The following is a 13,298-nucleotide window of genomic DNA, read 5'->3' as shown; positions in this document are numbered from 1 at the left end:
CAAAGCTGTTATCGGTGTCTCATTGATAATAAAGAAAGTGTTACATTGTTGAGAAGTTCTAAATAGCTAAAACCTATCAGCATCAAACATAGTCTTGATCACTCTAGAGTTTAGCCGTCATCATAACATACTAGTCTCCATGAACGTTGTAGTATCATTGGTCTGATCTACAATGAAATGGGGCTTAAGAATATGTGTATATGATGTGTTTTTGATTTGAAACAGATACTCTCCCAACATTAAGGAGAAAAAGTGGTGAGTCACAGGTAAGTGAGAAAGAGCAAGACGTTACAATCTCAGAGACAGAATTGCTCGCCTCTCTACTTTTAAATAAACACCAAAAACCCAACCGTCTTGTTCTCTCTTCAACCTTCAAAGGTAGCTAAATCACTGCCTCTTACATACTCTGTCTCTCTTCCCTCCTCTTGTAATAATTGTTTTTTTTTGTCTTTTGGATTTCATTTCTCTTCATGTAATTTACAGACTTGAGAAAAGTAAATCAATATGCTATTTGGTCTATTAAAAACCCTTGAAGTAGATGAAGTAATGTGTAAATTCTCATTCAACATTTTGTCAGAATTGTGCAACTACCAAAAATTACTATATTAATCCCTCTGTGTTATTTTAAGTGATGTTTAAAATTTTTGCACCAGGATTAAGAAATTACAAATTTTTATATAGTTTATCTTGGTTATATAAAAGTAGCATTAAATAAAAATAGTTTAACCAATAAGAAAAACACACACTATTTTGTAATTGGTCACAAATTTTTAATGACTTTAAATTTTATAGATATGGATGGAGTAGTAAAATTAGTACGGAACTGCTAATTCAATTTTCAAACGTTACAATGCAAACTGTCATTGTTAGAATAGCTCTTATTGAACAATGACTGAGCAGAAAAATGTATTTTCTTGTGTCTAATTCCTAACTATAACTGCTGTTTCTATTATCTTCCTCATGATTCGAGTATTCTCGATAAATCTTTAACGTCCGATGTTTAAATCACTACAAGCATTAATCATTAACGGACACGGAAATAAATAATAAATTAATGAAAAGAGAAAGAGAAATAAATAACTGCCAATAATTAACTGCAACGTCATTGGCCTATACTTCCAGCCTGTCGCTAGTACCTTTTTTCTCCTCCTCAACTGTTTAACACGTGTCACATTTTCCTCCCCGCCTCCGGAGGAACTCTGCTCCACGAAGCGCTTTGGCGAAATTTGGTAAACGGTGGAGAGCGATTTACGGGGGGAAAGAGAAAAGAAATAAGCACCTTCTTCGCTGATCCACCTTTGTTCCTTTCTTTTCTTTTCTGCAGGTTTGATCCCGTCTTTGTTGCTCTTACTTTCTCAAAAAAAAAAAAAAAAAAAAAAATCTGGAATTAGGGGGTTTGGATTTGGATGTGTATAGGTTTCGAGTGATTTGTTGATATTCTGTGTAATGTCTGGCGTTGGCGAGAACCAGCTCATCTCCATTGTACCTGATGAACTCAAATTCCTTTGTAAGCATTATTATTCTCCTATTAGTGATGGTTGATTTGCCATTTCTAAAGTGGTTCTATGAAATTGAATGAGAATATATATATATGTTTTGATATTGTATCAGTTGAACTTGAGAAACAGAGCTACTGTGATCTCAAAGTTGCCAACAAAACTGAGGACTATGTTGCTTTCAAGGTCAACTTCATTTGCTTTCTTTCTTTCTTTATCATGATTCTTCCCTCCCTAACTTCTTTTTTTTTTTTTTTGACTAAATACAGGTGAAAACAACATCTCCAAAAAAGTATTTTGTAAGACCCAACACTGGTGTCATTCAGCCTTGGGACTCCTGCATCATTAGAGGTTTTACACTCATTCATTCTTCATAACTCCTTCCCTCATTGCCATTTTAAACATGGGACTCATTAACATCTTCTAAAATTGGTAGTTACTCTACAAGCGCAAAGGGAGTATCCTCCAGATATGCAGTGCAAAGACAAGTTTCTCCTTCAAAGTACCATTGTACCTCCACACACTGATGTTGATGACCTTCCTCAAGACACTGTAACTCTCACTCTTCATTCCGAATCATGATTTCTCTTCTCTTTTTAATGGGAAAAATGAAATTGACAAACAAATTGCATGCTTGTGTTTAGTTCACCAAGGACAGTGGGAAAACATTAACAGAGTGTAAGCTTAAGGTCTCGTATATCTCCCCGTCTACAACCCAAAGATCCTCTGAATCTGGAGCAATCAATGGTGATGGAAACGGCTCTGAAACCATCTCTGTGAGTAACAACCACACCCGCCTCATCTGCTTGCGCTCTATTGGCTTACTGCAAAATCTCTTAAAGAGCATTATTAGCTTGCGTGCTAACCAATTATGATCATAGCAAAGACCTTTATAGTAGGATGACTCTTTATGTGATACTAATATACCAATGGACCTCTTGCTCAAACAGACACTTTATCAATAGTTCCCTTTTAGCTGTATTAATAATACAAACTTTCATTTCCATCCATGACTGTCTAGTATTCAAACTTGTTGTTTCGAGGCTTGCTTGGGATACTTAGATACAGAGAATTTTTGATACTTTAAATATTGTTTTTCTTTTGTCTTCATAGTGTGAGCAGAGGTACCACAACTGTAGCTCACAGAATCTCACCACATCATAGTCTAAAAGAGACTAAGTTCTTCCCTTGTTTTAATTCCCATTCTAATCTCTTTACCATCAATATGTATGATCAGACTATACAGCGGCTGAAGGAAGAGCGAGATGCAGCTGTTAAGCAAACACAACAGCTGCAGCATGAATTGGTACGCCTCCATAGACTTTTCCTTGATATTCTATCGCTGATTAATCAATGTCATTTAAAAACATAATCATGTGAACTTAACTGTTTTCGTTAACAGTCTCCAATCACGTTCTTAAATTGACATTGCAGGAGATGGTGAAGAGACGAAGAAACCAGAGTAACAGCGGGTTATCCTTGAAGTTGGCAGCTTTGGTTGGACTCATTGGACTCATCATCGGTTTCATCCTAAAACTCACCTTAGCTTCTCCCACATAACCACTATCAGCAGCTTCTCAACATATGTAACCGCAGGAATCAAAACGGCGCTTCACATTTTGTGGGTATTCTACTCTGTTAACTCTCTATATCTTTCTCTATGATCTTCTCTTCTTTGTTTTGTCCATCAAATTTGCTTCTTTGTCAGTTATATTGGATGTACATTTTTGACTCAACAGACCCTTCCTTATACGAATTTACTTCTCTACTACTCCATTTAGTGGTCATGCCTAATCCTTTGTACGCATTGTGAAGGAAATCTGTTTCTGAAAAGACTTTTAAGTCACTTCTTAGCCTTAATATAATCCTTCTTTGAATTAGTTGAATATCCAAATTTCAACTTAACTTTTAGGCCCAAAAAATGTATCTTAAATCTGAATTGGTGACTTCTCCTGAAGTGTTTCTGAAGCTGCTGATAAACTCGAGTTATTCTTAAACGTTGTGGATTTAATAAAACAACACTGATATGTAGTATAACTTGTTATGTATGTCATTCACCGAAATTAGTTGTATCCTTTACCAGTTCGGAATCAATCATAATGTGTTCCACATTTCACATTTGTAACAGCTGGATTTAACCACAATTAGTTTGAAAACATAGCGACTTCAGTTTTGTCTTTGTGTAGAATGGATGTTGGTTTTCCTTTCTTTATTCTGTTTTAAGACACTGCCTAAAAAAAGACACTGCCAAATATATTTGACGTAAGCTATTTCTTCTACTTTCTCTATGGTAGTTGGAGGTATTAAATGAGAGTGGTTCACCATGAGCTATTTTTCTAAGTAGATTGTAAAGACTTGAATTATATCCAAAGTTGCTTTTAGCTATTTCCAACCCATATATACTCTTATCTTTATACTAATGCAATGAATTTTGTGGGGTTTGATGAAATGTAAATATATCTTGTCTTATATATTAAAAGAGAAATATTTTTAATAAATGTAATCACACATTGACACGTGACAATCTCATAATCATTTAAAAATTAAAATGCCGACAGGACAGCCTCATAATCAATTACTCTAATGTAAACAATTTAATGTGTTCACACACTAATTTTTAATCAGTTTATTGTTAGTTCCTGCATTTTAACATTTGTATTAGTGAGTTGAAGTTCTCTTCGTGCAACTACTGAATAATTTCATTGTTGAAAGAAAAAAATTATAAAATCATTAAGATTTGCATCAACTAAAATGCTGGAATGAAAGTGTTTTAAAAATTGATAGTTTTGTACATTGCCGAACTTGGTCATGGTTGAGGCTTCTGTATACAGAGATAACAAATAATTGTGATTGGTTATGAATTAAAGAAACTAAGGTGAAAACCACCACACACAAAGTTAGATCTTTAGTTTAGCCAAATATTGTTTTTCTTTACAGAGTTTTCATATCAGACCAATTATTAGAAACATAATCAAAATGGTAAAAAAAAACTCGGAAATCAAAAAAGATAAATCAGAAAATCTTTAAAAGAAAAGAAAATTTGATTGATTGAAAAATAAAATTTAGGTGCCCAGTGAAGAGATCACATTATTTTTGACGCAGCCTTAACCCCTTTCACTCGATTGTATTATTCAGTAGGTGCACGGAGAAATGCAAGAACTAAACCCGAGTAGATTAAAAAAATTAGTGTGTAAACTCATTAAATTGATTGCGTTAAAGTTAAGAAAATTAGTATGTGAACCCATCAATTTTTAAATGATTGTTGTCACGTCGTATTTTTATTATATTTACCAATAATTTTTTATAAGAAAATATATGTTATTAGTTATAAACTACTCGATTTTGCAACATATGTAACAATAATAACACGGCGTCCAACCAGTTTTATTGATATTTTTAAAGTATGGTCCACTATTTATGTATGTAAAATTTCATCTCACAATAGTGTCTCGGGTTAGTGGAAGGCTGGCCAGGAACCCTAGAATGCTTATTCTTAATTATAATTTTACCTCCATGACCTCTCTTGCCAATGAACCGAATCCAACTCATCATACTGATGCACATACAGCTTTCCTCTCTATTTGAAAAAAAAAAAAAGAACATACTTCACTATCAACCCTTTATTAAATAATATTTATTAGTTATACAATTATAGTTTTTCATTTATTTGATAGTTCCTTCAAATATGGTTATCAAGTTAGCGGAGGTTGACCAGGAATTCTACAAAGCTTAAACTTGTACACACTCTTACCACTAACTCCTTTCTCTAACCAGTACTTATCAACTAAGTACAATCCAGCATACACATAATGCTTCCCTTTACCATCCCATCTCTCGTCTCCACGTATCACTCTCACTTCCCTCTTATGCCTCATGCTGTTAGCTAATGCTAAATTGCCCTTTATCATCTTCTGATCTTCAGCTTTCTTTTCCTTGTTAATCACGTTTCCTCCTTCCCCAGTATATATCACAACATCAGCATCAAACTTATCATCAAAATCATATCTTTCCGACGAAACGATGCTTGTCGCCAACTTCACACCTTCAACTTCCACATAGTCGATCCCGGACATGGTCCTGAAATGAAGCCCGACGACACGAAGTTCAGCTTTGTACTGGAACTCATCTCCAACTTCGATTCCAGGAACTTGTCCAATTCTGTTCGGCGTGTTCACATGTTTGCCTTCTTTCTCTAAGAAAACTTGTGTTTTGAGGTCTATTCGAGCTGTCGCCTCGTATAAATCTCCACCGCGCCTAGCTTGTTTCTCTCGATCCAACTGTGTGAACACTTCTTTGAAAACACGCAAGACCTCATGCACTTTCTCACGAGGTGTAGGAACATGTTCTTGATGAGAGTTTCTAAACTCTTGTTCTTCTCCGGGAGAAACTTTAACGGGTTCTGAATTTGCAACAGCATGATGAACAACAACATCAACTGCTCTTGATTTCTTGAAAGCCTTGTCAGGAACATTAGTGGAAGTTCCACGACCAGGTGGAAAATCTCTAGATGCATTGACAACTGGTCGCTTCTGAGAAGGATTCATATTTCTTTTGAGAATTAGTGAAGAGTTTGAGTAGTTAATTGTATCTATTTATAATAAAAATGTAATCTATGTACATTACTTAAAGGTCTCTCTTTTTGATAGGCATGGATTCGGATATTAATGTTAATAAGATATTTTATGTAATTGTGTTCACCATTTGGTAAATGAAATTAAAAAGTAGTTATGACTCTTAGATTAGTAAATCAATCATGCAATGCTGCCTTGTTGTTCACAAGAAATGAAAAAGTATTGTGTGGAATCAAATAATCATAATTAGGTATATAAACTTTCAGTCTATAAAAGAATGTTTTGCTATTAAAAGTTCAAGAATATTACAAAATATGATTTTTTTTAAAAGATATGCATTAATAAATTGGTGTTCACACTGCATCATTTAGGAAGATAAAAGGATTGATTGGTAGAGGCTGTCACTTTAATTTAAATATAGGATGTAAGTTTTTATGTTGTAGCGGTAGATTTTATTGTTGTAGATTTATATCAATAAATTTTGAAACACTAAATATAAAGCTTTAAAATATTGATTTCTAAATCTAATATATTTTATGTTGTAACTTTAAAGATATAGTATTAAGTTATTACTAGATATAGATTCGCGCGATTGCGCAGATTTTTGTTCATTTATGAAAAATCATATTTATATTATTGATTTAAGTTTATAAATCAAAACCAAAATTTTATTTTAGAGTTTTTTTGTGGGTATTAGGCCCAGATTCTTATTCCAATTCCGTGCACATGGCCCATCCTTGTTTTAGACTGCACAAGAAGCAACGTCAGCTAGTTTATTTATTAACAAATGTATAAAGGAAACTAAAGCATTAAAGAAAATTTGGATAAGGAAATTATGTCATAATCCTATTAGGATACATTAATTTCTCGAGCTATATATAGTGAGGCATGCGAAGAAAAAGAGAGAGAGAGTTTCTTTGATCTTTCTTATTCTTTGTTGTGTCTTCCTATTAAGCGCTTAGAGCGTTTGTTTAAACTCTTTGATTGATAGTAGAAATTGTGGGATACGGTTCCCATCCGACCACGGTGATCAAATTATTTGTGTTAAAGAATTAAGCAACTTAACGATAAATAATTCCTAAGAAGTGGTATCAAAGCAATCCAGGTTTTGATTGCGGGTGTAGAAAAGATCACAGAATCTCAACGGAATCGCATATAAAAAGGTAACGTGTCTTTGGCTTAGGGAAGTACAAGGTGTCAAAGCAATAACACTCATCTCAAGGGAGTTGAGCAAGGTCGGAATCTAAAGTCTTCCTAACAAGGTTGAAGTTAAGTAGCGGGTTCCATTACTCATGGCGGTACAAAGTGTGTTCAAGACTGATCTCTCTAAATAGGAAGGAGTCAAGATCAAGGTGGAGATGATGTTAGAGCTTCAGGTTATGCTTTGAAGAAAGATGATGGCGTTTCGTGATCGTTCGTGAACGTCGGAAGACGCTGTAATGATGGGCTTAAGGAAGTTCAGGCGTAGGACAGTGCATTGGTTCTCAAAGTTAACTCGCAAATATATGATATTGGTCTTGTGTCGATAGTCTTTCTAACACGGAAGTTAGACGGCGTGTCCTATTTGATTTTAAATAGCGGTGCAAGATGGGCACATGTTATGTTTTCTGGAGGAGAAGAAATAAAGTGAGAACATGAAGAAGAACATCAGTGCACAAGAAACCAACGTGTTGGTGTATTCCTCATGCAAGTAAATAGAGGAAGAAGTTTAAGCTGGGAGTGATATTATGACGTAGTGATATCAAGGAGAGCTGTGCAGTCTCAAGAACATCGTTGGGTCAGTTGGTCTGAATAGAAAATTGTATCGAAAGTCTTCCCAACAAGACTGGTTAGGGGGCGTGTGTAGAAGTGGTTTCTTATTCATATATAGTAAGAATGTACAAGTATATATATACAGAGTGCGCTGAGAGATCTACGTCTAGGCATTAAGAGTACATTCTATAAATGTATAATACAGAAGATATTAGAAAGATATCTTCGGGATACTAATGTATCCTTTACACTCCCCCGCCAGACGGAGGGGCAGTGGATACTTGGATCATGTCTCTGAGCTCGATGAACTTGGTGCGTGGTAATGGTTTTGTCAAAGCATCTGCAAGCTGGTCTCGTGTGTTCACATGTGCGACTCTGAGCAAACCATTTTGAATATGTCCTCGTATGAAGTGGTAATCTAATGCGACATGCTTCATTCTTGAATGGAACACAAGATTGACACAACAAAAGGTGGTGCCAACATTATCGCGGTAGATAACATGAATCGCATGAAGAGTGATGCCCAACTCGTTCGAGAGATTGAATATCCAACGTAACTCCGAAGCTATGCTTGCAGCAGACCTGTATTCAGCTTCAGTTGAAGACTTGGCAACACTCTTCTGCTTCTTGGCTAACCAGGATATAGGATGACTGCCGAGATAGATGATGAAGGAATTCGTCCACATGTAATCATCCGAATCACCGGCCCAGTCTGCATCTGAGAAGCCATGTAATGATAGTGAGTTTGTTCCAGAGAAGAAAATCCCATGCGTAACAGTGCCTGCGAGATAGCGAAGAACTCTTTTTAGCAGCTTAAAGATGAAGGCATGTGGGACGATGCATAAACTGAGAGAGGTGATTCACTTTGCATGAAACGTCTAATTTGGTTAAGGAAAGGTATTGTAGACTTCCCAACGATACGTCGTTGGGTCCGAGAGTGACGTGCCTGAGCAGAGAGTGAGCTTAGGCGAGGATGCCATTGGTTTTCCCACGGGTTTTGCATCAGTCATGCCATGTCTATGAAGCAGGTCCATGATATATTTCCTTTGAGACAAGTGAAGTCCAGCAGAGGTACGCACATCTTTAATGCCGAAAAAATAATTCAACTCCTCCGGGCCTTTAATGGAAAAATGATTTGCTAGTTGATGAAGAATTCGCTGAATCGTTGGCTCATCGTTTCCAGTGATTAGAATATCGTCTACATAAACGAGAAGATAAACAGAGACCAAGCCAGGCCGAAGAATGAAGAGAGATGTGTCTTCTAGAAAGTTACAGAAACCAACCGTGAGAAGATAATTCTTGAACTCAGTATACCAAGCTCGAGGAGTTTGTTTCAACCCATATATAGCCTTTTTGAGACGACAAACAAAGGAAGGATTATCCTGATCGACAAATCCAGGCGGTTGGTCCATGTTGACTTCGTATGTGAGTGTTCTTTGGAGAAAGTCATTGTTCACATCTGATTGTCGAATTGACGAGTGACAGCAACATCAAGTACAAGGCGCAAGGTTGTGGACTTTATTATGGGGCTGTAAGTATCGTTGTAATCACTGCCAGGCTGCTGAGTGTTCCCTTTCGCAACTAGACGAGACTTATACCGGTCTTGAATAGCATTAGGTTTAAATTTGTTCTTATAAACCCACGTGCAACCGGCGATGTTGACATTCTTCGGCCGAAGAACCAAGTCGTAAGTTTGATTTTTGGCAAATGCATCAATTTCACACAAAACTGAAATTGATGTTGCTTCTTTTATCTTATTCTTTTATTAAAAGTTAAATAAAATATTATTTTTTTCTTTTGGAAAACCCACAAAATTGAGCGGTAGAAATTTAACTTTCTAAAGCACTCACACACGTTAGTTACAAAATTGCTGTGAAGATAAAAAACAAAATAAAGCTTGATTGCTTTAGGTTCACTGCTGTAGACGTAAATACTGCTATGCATAGCTCCTACGCATGTCACCAATCAGCCTCTCTATCATACTATTTTAGTTAAGTATTTAATTATATTTATGTCGTATAAATGCATCATCTATTATTCTCAAGTTCAATATCATCATTTAATGTAATAAATATTAATGTATTCAGTGGTGGATTTTCAAAAAAAAAACAATTTTAAGATATAATAATATGCAATTAACTTTATAAAAATTATAATCATATAGTAAAAAGGAAAAAATGAATATGTGTTTATTGTGATATAAAGATATCTAAGCACATACAATGGAGTAAAAGTGTTCAAAATAAACATACACTAAGGGGTCTTATTGGATCAATGATTTGTGAGGATTTCATCTTTTTTCTTTCAAATCTCTCTTATTTTATTTATCATTTACAAATTCTATATGAAATCTAAGCTTGTTGGATTAGTCATTGTATAATTTTCTCAAATTCCAATTTATTGGAAAATATGGATTTTGCAATAAAATCTATCAAATGGGATTTCTTGGAGTTTGGATGATAATTTATAGTGAAAAATGATCGAAATACCACCTCCTATGATGGTATTTGAAGCTTAAAAAAAAAACTTACTTCACATTTTTAGAAAGAAAAACTAACTATTTGAAATAGAGAAAACAAAAACTTGTTTGAAAATTGATTTAAAAAAAAATATTTACATATTTCATAAAAAGATAAAAATATCAAATTATATAATTTTAAAAAATAAAAATATAATTTTAGATAAAATTTTAAATTTTTTAAAAAATCTTCAAAAACTCTCAAAATTTCTTCAAAAACCCATGAAACTTTATTCAAATCTTTTTAAGATTTACTCAAATCTCTTTTTTTTTTTGGATTTACTCGAATCTTGAGCTCTCTCAAATCGTTGATTCAATAAGTCTCCTAAGAACTTGTGTTTCTGGTTTTCTTATAATATATACTAAATTTTTGTTGATCCATTAATTTAGGGTGGGGTGCTATTTTATAGGATTGCCCTGCATAATATTCATATAAACTGAATATAAGTATATATAATTCAAAAGCCTTTGATATAAATAATGGTTTAAATTTTCATCCAATCTTTTATTTGTAGCTTTTATTATTTTCTAATAGCAATTTAGCTTTTGTCATTTGCGTAAGTCTTTATTTTCTGTCTTATAGTCAATTCATTGATTTATTTATAAAATCTTACTCCATTTTAACTCAGTAAAATCGACCTTGTCCCCTCAAAATCTTATTGCACAATATCAAATTTATTTCATACATCTGATAATAATTCTGCTCAAGTCAACAGAGAGGAGGTTGACCAGGGACTTTACAAAGCTTAAACTTGTAAACAGTAGTACCTCTAACCTCCTTCTCTAACCAGTACTTATCAACCAAATACAATCCATCATACACATACCGTTTCCCTTTCTTATCCAGCCTCTCTTCACCACGTATCACTCTCACTAAACTCCTCTTCCTCATACTATTAGCCAAAGCCAAGTTCCCTTTAACCAATCTCTGATCTTCAGTTTTCTTTTCCTTGGTCACCACGTTACCTCCTTCACCTGTATAAACCACAACACCTGCACCAAACTTATCGCTGTAACCATACCCTTCCGAGGAAACGATGCTTGTTGCAAGCTTAACATCTCCGATGTCCATGTAATCGATCCCGCACATTGTCTTGAAATGAAGGCCGACAAGACGGAGTTCGGTTTTGTACTGGAACTCGTCTCCAACGTTGACTCCTGGAACCACTCCGATTCTCTTCTCTGTGTTGACTTGTTTCCCCATCTTCTCTAACACATCTAGCGTTCTGATGTCTATTCTAGCTGTAGCATCGAATACGTCTCCGCCGAGGAGCCTCGCTTGTTTATCTCGGTCCAACTGTCGGAACACATCTTTGAAAAGACGCAGGACCTCAAGCACTTGCTCACGAGGAGTGAGATCGTGTTGATCAGAGCTTGTAATCGCTGCTTCTTGTTTAGAAGAAGCTCCTTTAAACCTTGGAGCTGCAGCAACAGGAGCATGGTGAGAGTTTCTAAAGGCTGGCTCTTGTTTGAGACAGGTTTCCTTAGGCGAAGGAGCTGCAACAGTGTAATCACGAACAGAGTTTTTAAGCTCTGGGTCTTCTTGTTTGAGACAAGCTCCTTGCGGTTTTGGAGCTGCAGCAAGAACATGTTGATCAGAGCTTCTAAAAGCTGCTTCTTGTTTGGAGCAAGCTCCTTTAAACCTTGGAGCCGCAAGAACACGATTAGGGAGAGAGTTTCTAAACGCTGGTTCTTGTTTGAGACCGATTCTCTCACGTGTGGGAGCTGCAACATCGCAATCACGAACAGAGATTTTAAACCCTGCAGGGTCTTCTTGCTTGACATCACTAGTTCTTGAAATCTTGATGGATCTCTGAGGGTGAGTTCCACAGCCAAGTGGGTAATCTCGAATGGCGTAGACGATTGATCGCTTACGTGAACCATTCATCCTTCCTGTCAAAAACATTACAAAGTCTATTCCTTTACTAATATTATATAGATTCAACAATCAGTTACAAAGTCTAACACAAATCAACCACAGATATCTACTTTTTGAGGATTTACTCCGAAGCAGCGTGTGAGATCACAGAGAGAGAGAGTGTGTAATCGATCTAATTCTTTCTCTATCAAAACTTCACAAGGATGAGCCGAGCCGAGCCCAGAGGTAAGATGAAATGCATTACCCGAGGATCAAGAACAGTAAACGACTGATCGATCTTCTTCTTCTTCGAGCTCGTCTGCGTTTTCTCTCCGGCTCCGGCGAAACTAATCGTCGCCGGGAAAGAAACAAAATTTCTGGTAGAGAGAGTGTTGAAGAGAATTAGTGGAGAGAGACTTTGACTCTTTTATCTTTTTATTTCTCAAAATATACTTTTAACACCGTTAGTTTTTGTGGATCCCACAATTCTAACCATAAGGTTCGTATGATTGCTTTTGCGTAAAAAGTAACTGCAGTTAAATCAATAAACGTATTCTTCCAGTTTGTAAAAATGTAGATTACATGTGGAAGTTCTATTAATTTAGTGATTTTACCAAGGTTTATTGATACGTTTACACCAAAAAGAAAAAAAAATTAAATTTCAAGGAAACTAATTCATCTATATTATTAAAAGAGAAGTACCCATTAAAATATACCTCTAAGTTTTCTAACTTATTTACACTTCTATGCTACCGAGAATTAAATTAAACTACATATTTTAATGTTTATCTTTTCCAGTTAAATTAATGAGTTTTCCTTAATCAAATTTAAACTTAATGTCATTAAATGAACCTGTATATTTTAATGCTTGTATTTTTCAGTTAAATTAATGAATTTTTCTTAATCAAATTTAAACTTAATGTCATTAAATGAACCTGTATATTTTAATGCTTGTATTTTTCAGTTAAATTAATGAATTTTTCTTAATCAAATTTAAACTTAATGTCATTAAATGAACCTGTATATTTTAATGCTTGTATTTTTCAGTTAAATTAATGAATTTTTCTTAATCAAATTTAAACTTAATGTCATTAAATGAACCT

At 35.0% G+C, this 13,298-nt stretch overlaps 3 protein-coding genes across 6 annotated transcripts; 1 reads left to right on the top strand and 2 right to left on the bottom strand.

Annotated features, from left to right (window-relative positions):
• Positions 1–1,158: 1,158 nt before the first annotated feature.
• Positions 1,159–3,267, top strand: LOC106324987 (vesicle-associated protein 2-1). The gene is made up of 8 exons (XM_013762995.1): positions 1,159–1,324; positions 1,417–1,507; positions 1,612–1,682; positions 1,766–1,847; positions 1,933–2,048; positions 2,141–2,272; positions 2,734–2,802; positions 2,931–3,267. The coding sequence occupies exons 2-8, from the start codon at positions 1,447–1,449 to the stop codon at positions 3,054–3,056; spliced, it is 657 nt and encodes a 218-aa protein (XP_013618449.1). The 5' UTR covers positions 1,159–1,324; positions 1,417–1,446; the 3' UTR covers positions 3,057–3,267.
• Positions 3,268–4,928: 1,661 nt separating this feature from the next.
• Positions 4,929–6,068, bottom strand: LOC106326217 (YDG domain-containing protein At5g47150-like). Of its 2 annotated transcripts, XM_013764240.1 has the most exons (2): positions 5,248–6,068; positions 4,929–5,073 (listed from the first exon to the last, which is right to left on the bottom strand). In XM_013764240.1, the coding sequence occupies exons 1-2, from the start codon at positions 6,038–6,040 to the stop codon at positions 5,045–5,047; spliced, it is 822 nt and encodes a 273-aa protein (XP_013619694.1). In that variant the 5' UTR covers positions 6,041–6,068; the 3' UTR covers positions 4,929–5,044. The 2 variants fall into 2 exon arrangements, with proteins under 2 accessions (XP_013619694.1, XP_013619693.1); XM_013764239.1 differs by lacking the exon at positions 4,929–5,073 and having other exon boundaries at positions 5,176–6,068.
• Positions 6,069–10,971: 4,903 nt separating this feature from the next.
• Positions 10,972–12,615, bottom strand: LOC106322811 (YDG domain-containing protein At5g47150-like). Of its 3 annotated transcripts, none has more exons than XM_013760952.1 (2): positions 12,327–12,615; positions 10,972–12,230 (listed from the first exon to the last, which is right to left on the bottom strand). In XM_013760952.1, the coding sequence occupies exon 2, from the start codon at positions 12,223–12,225 to the stop codon at positions 11,047–11,049; it is 1,179 nt and encodes a 392-aa protein (XP_013616406.1). In that variant the 5' UTR covers positions 12,226–12,230; positions 12,327–12,615; the 3' UTR covers positions 10,972–11,046. The 3 variants fall into 3 exon arrangements, with proteins under 3 accessions (XP_013616406.1, XP_013616404.1, XP_013616405.1); XM_013760950.1 differs by having other exon boundaries at positions 10,972–12,251; positions 12,327–12,606; XM_013760951.1 differs by having other exon boundaries at positions 12,461–12,606.
• Positions 12,616–13,298: the final 683 nt, after the last annotated feature.

This window comes from Brassica oleracea, chromosome C2 (genome assembly GCF_000695525.1).
Source record: "Brassica oleracea var. oleracea cultivar TO1000 chromosome C2, BOL, whole genome shotgun sequence".
Taxonomy (NCBI): domain Eukaryota; kingdom Viridiplantae; phylum Streptophyta; class Magnoliopsida; order Brassicales; family Brassicaceae; genus Brassica; species Brassica oleracea.
The sequence above is the reverse complement of the archived record's forward strand: the minus strand, read 5'-3'. Positions and strand labels throughout refer to the sequence as shown.

Coding starts and splice junctions, on each gene's coding strand:
- LOC106324987 (XM_013762995.1), top strand. CDS start 1,447: ATGTCTGGCGTTGGCGAGAACCAGCTCATCTCCATTGTACCTGATGAA. Junction 1,508..1,611: donor TGATGAACTCAAATTCCTTT/GTAAGCATTATT, acceptor ATATTGTATCAG/TTGAACTTGAGAAACAGAGC. Junction 2,049..2,140: donor ATGACCTTCCTCAAGACACT/GTAACTCTCACT, acceptor GCTTGTGTTTAG/TTCACCAAGGACAGTGGGAA.
- LOC106326217 (XM_013764239.1), bottom strand. CDS start 6,040: ATGAATCCTTCTCAGAAGCGACCAGTTGTCAATGCATCTAGAGATTTT.
- LOC106322811 (XM_013760950.1), bottom strand. CDS start 12,243: ATGTTTTTGACAGGAAGGATGAATGGTTCACGTAAGCGATCAATCGTC.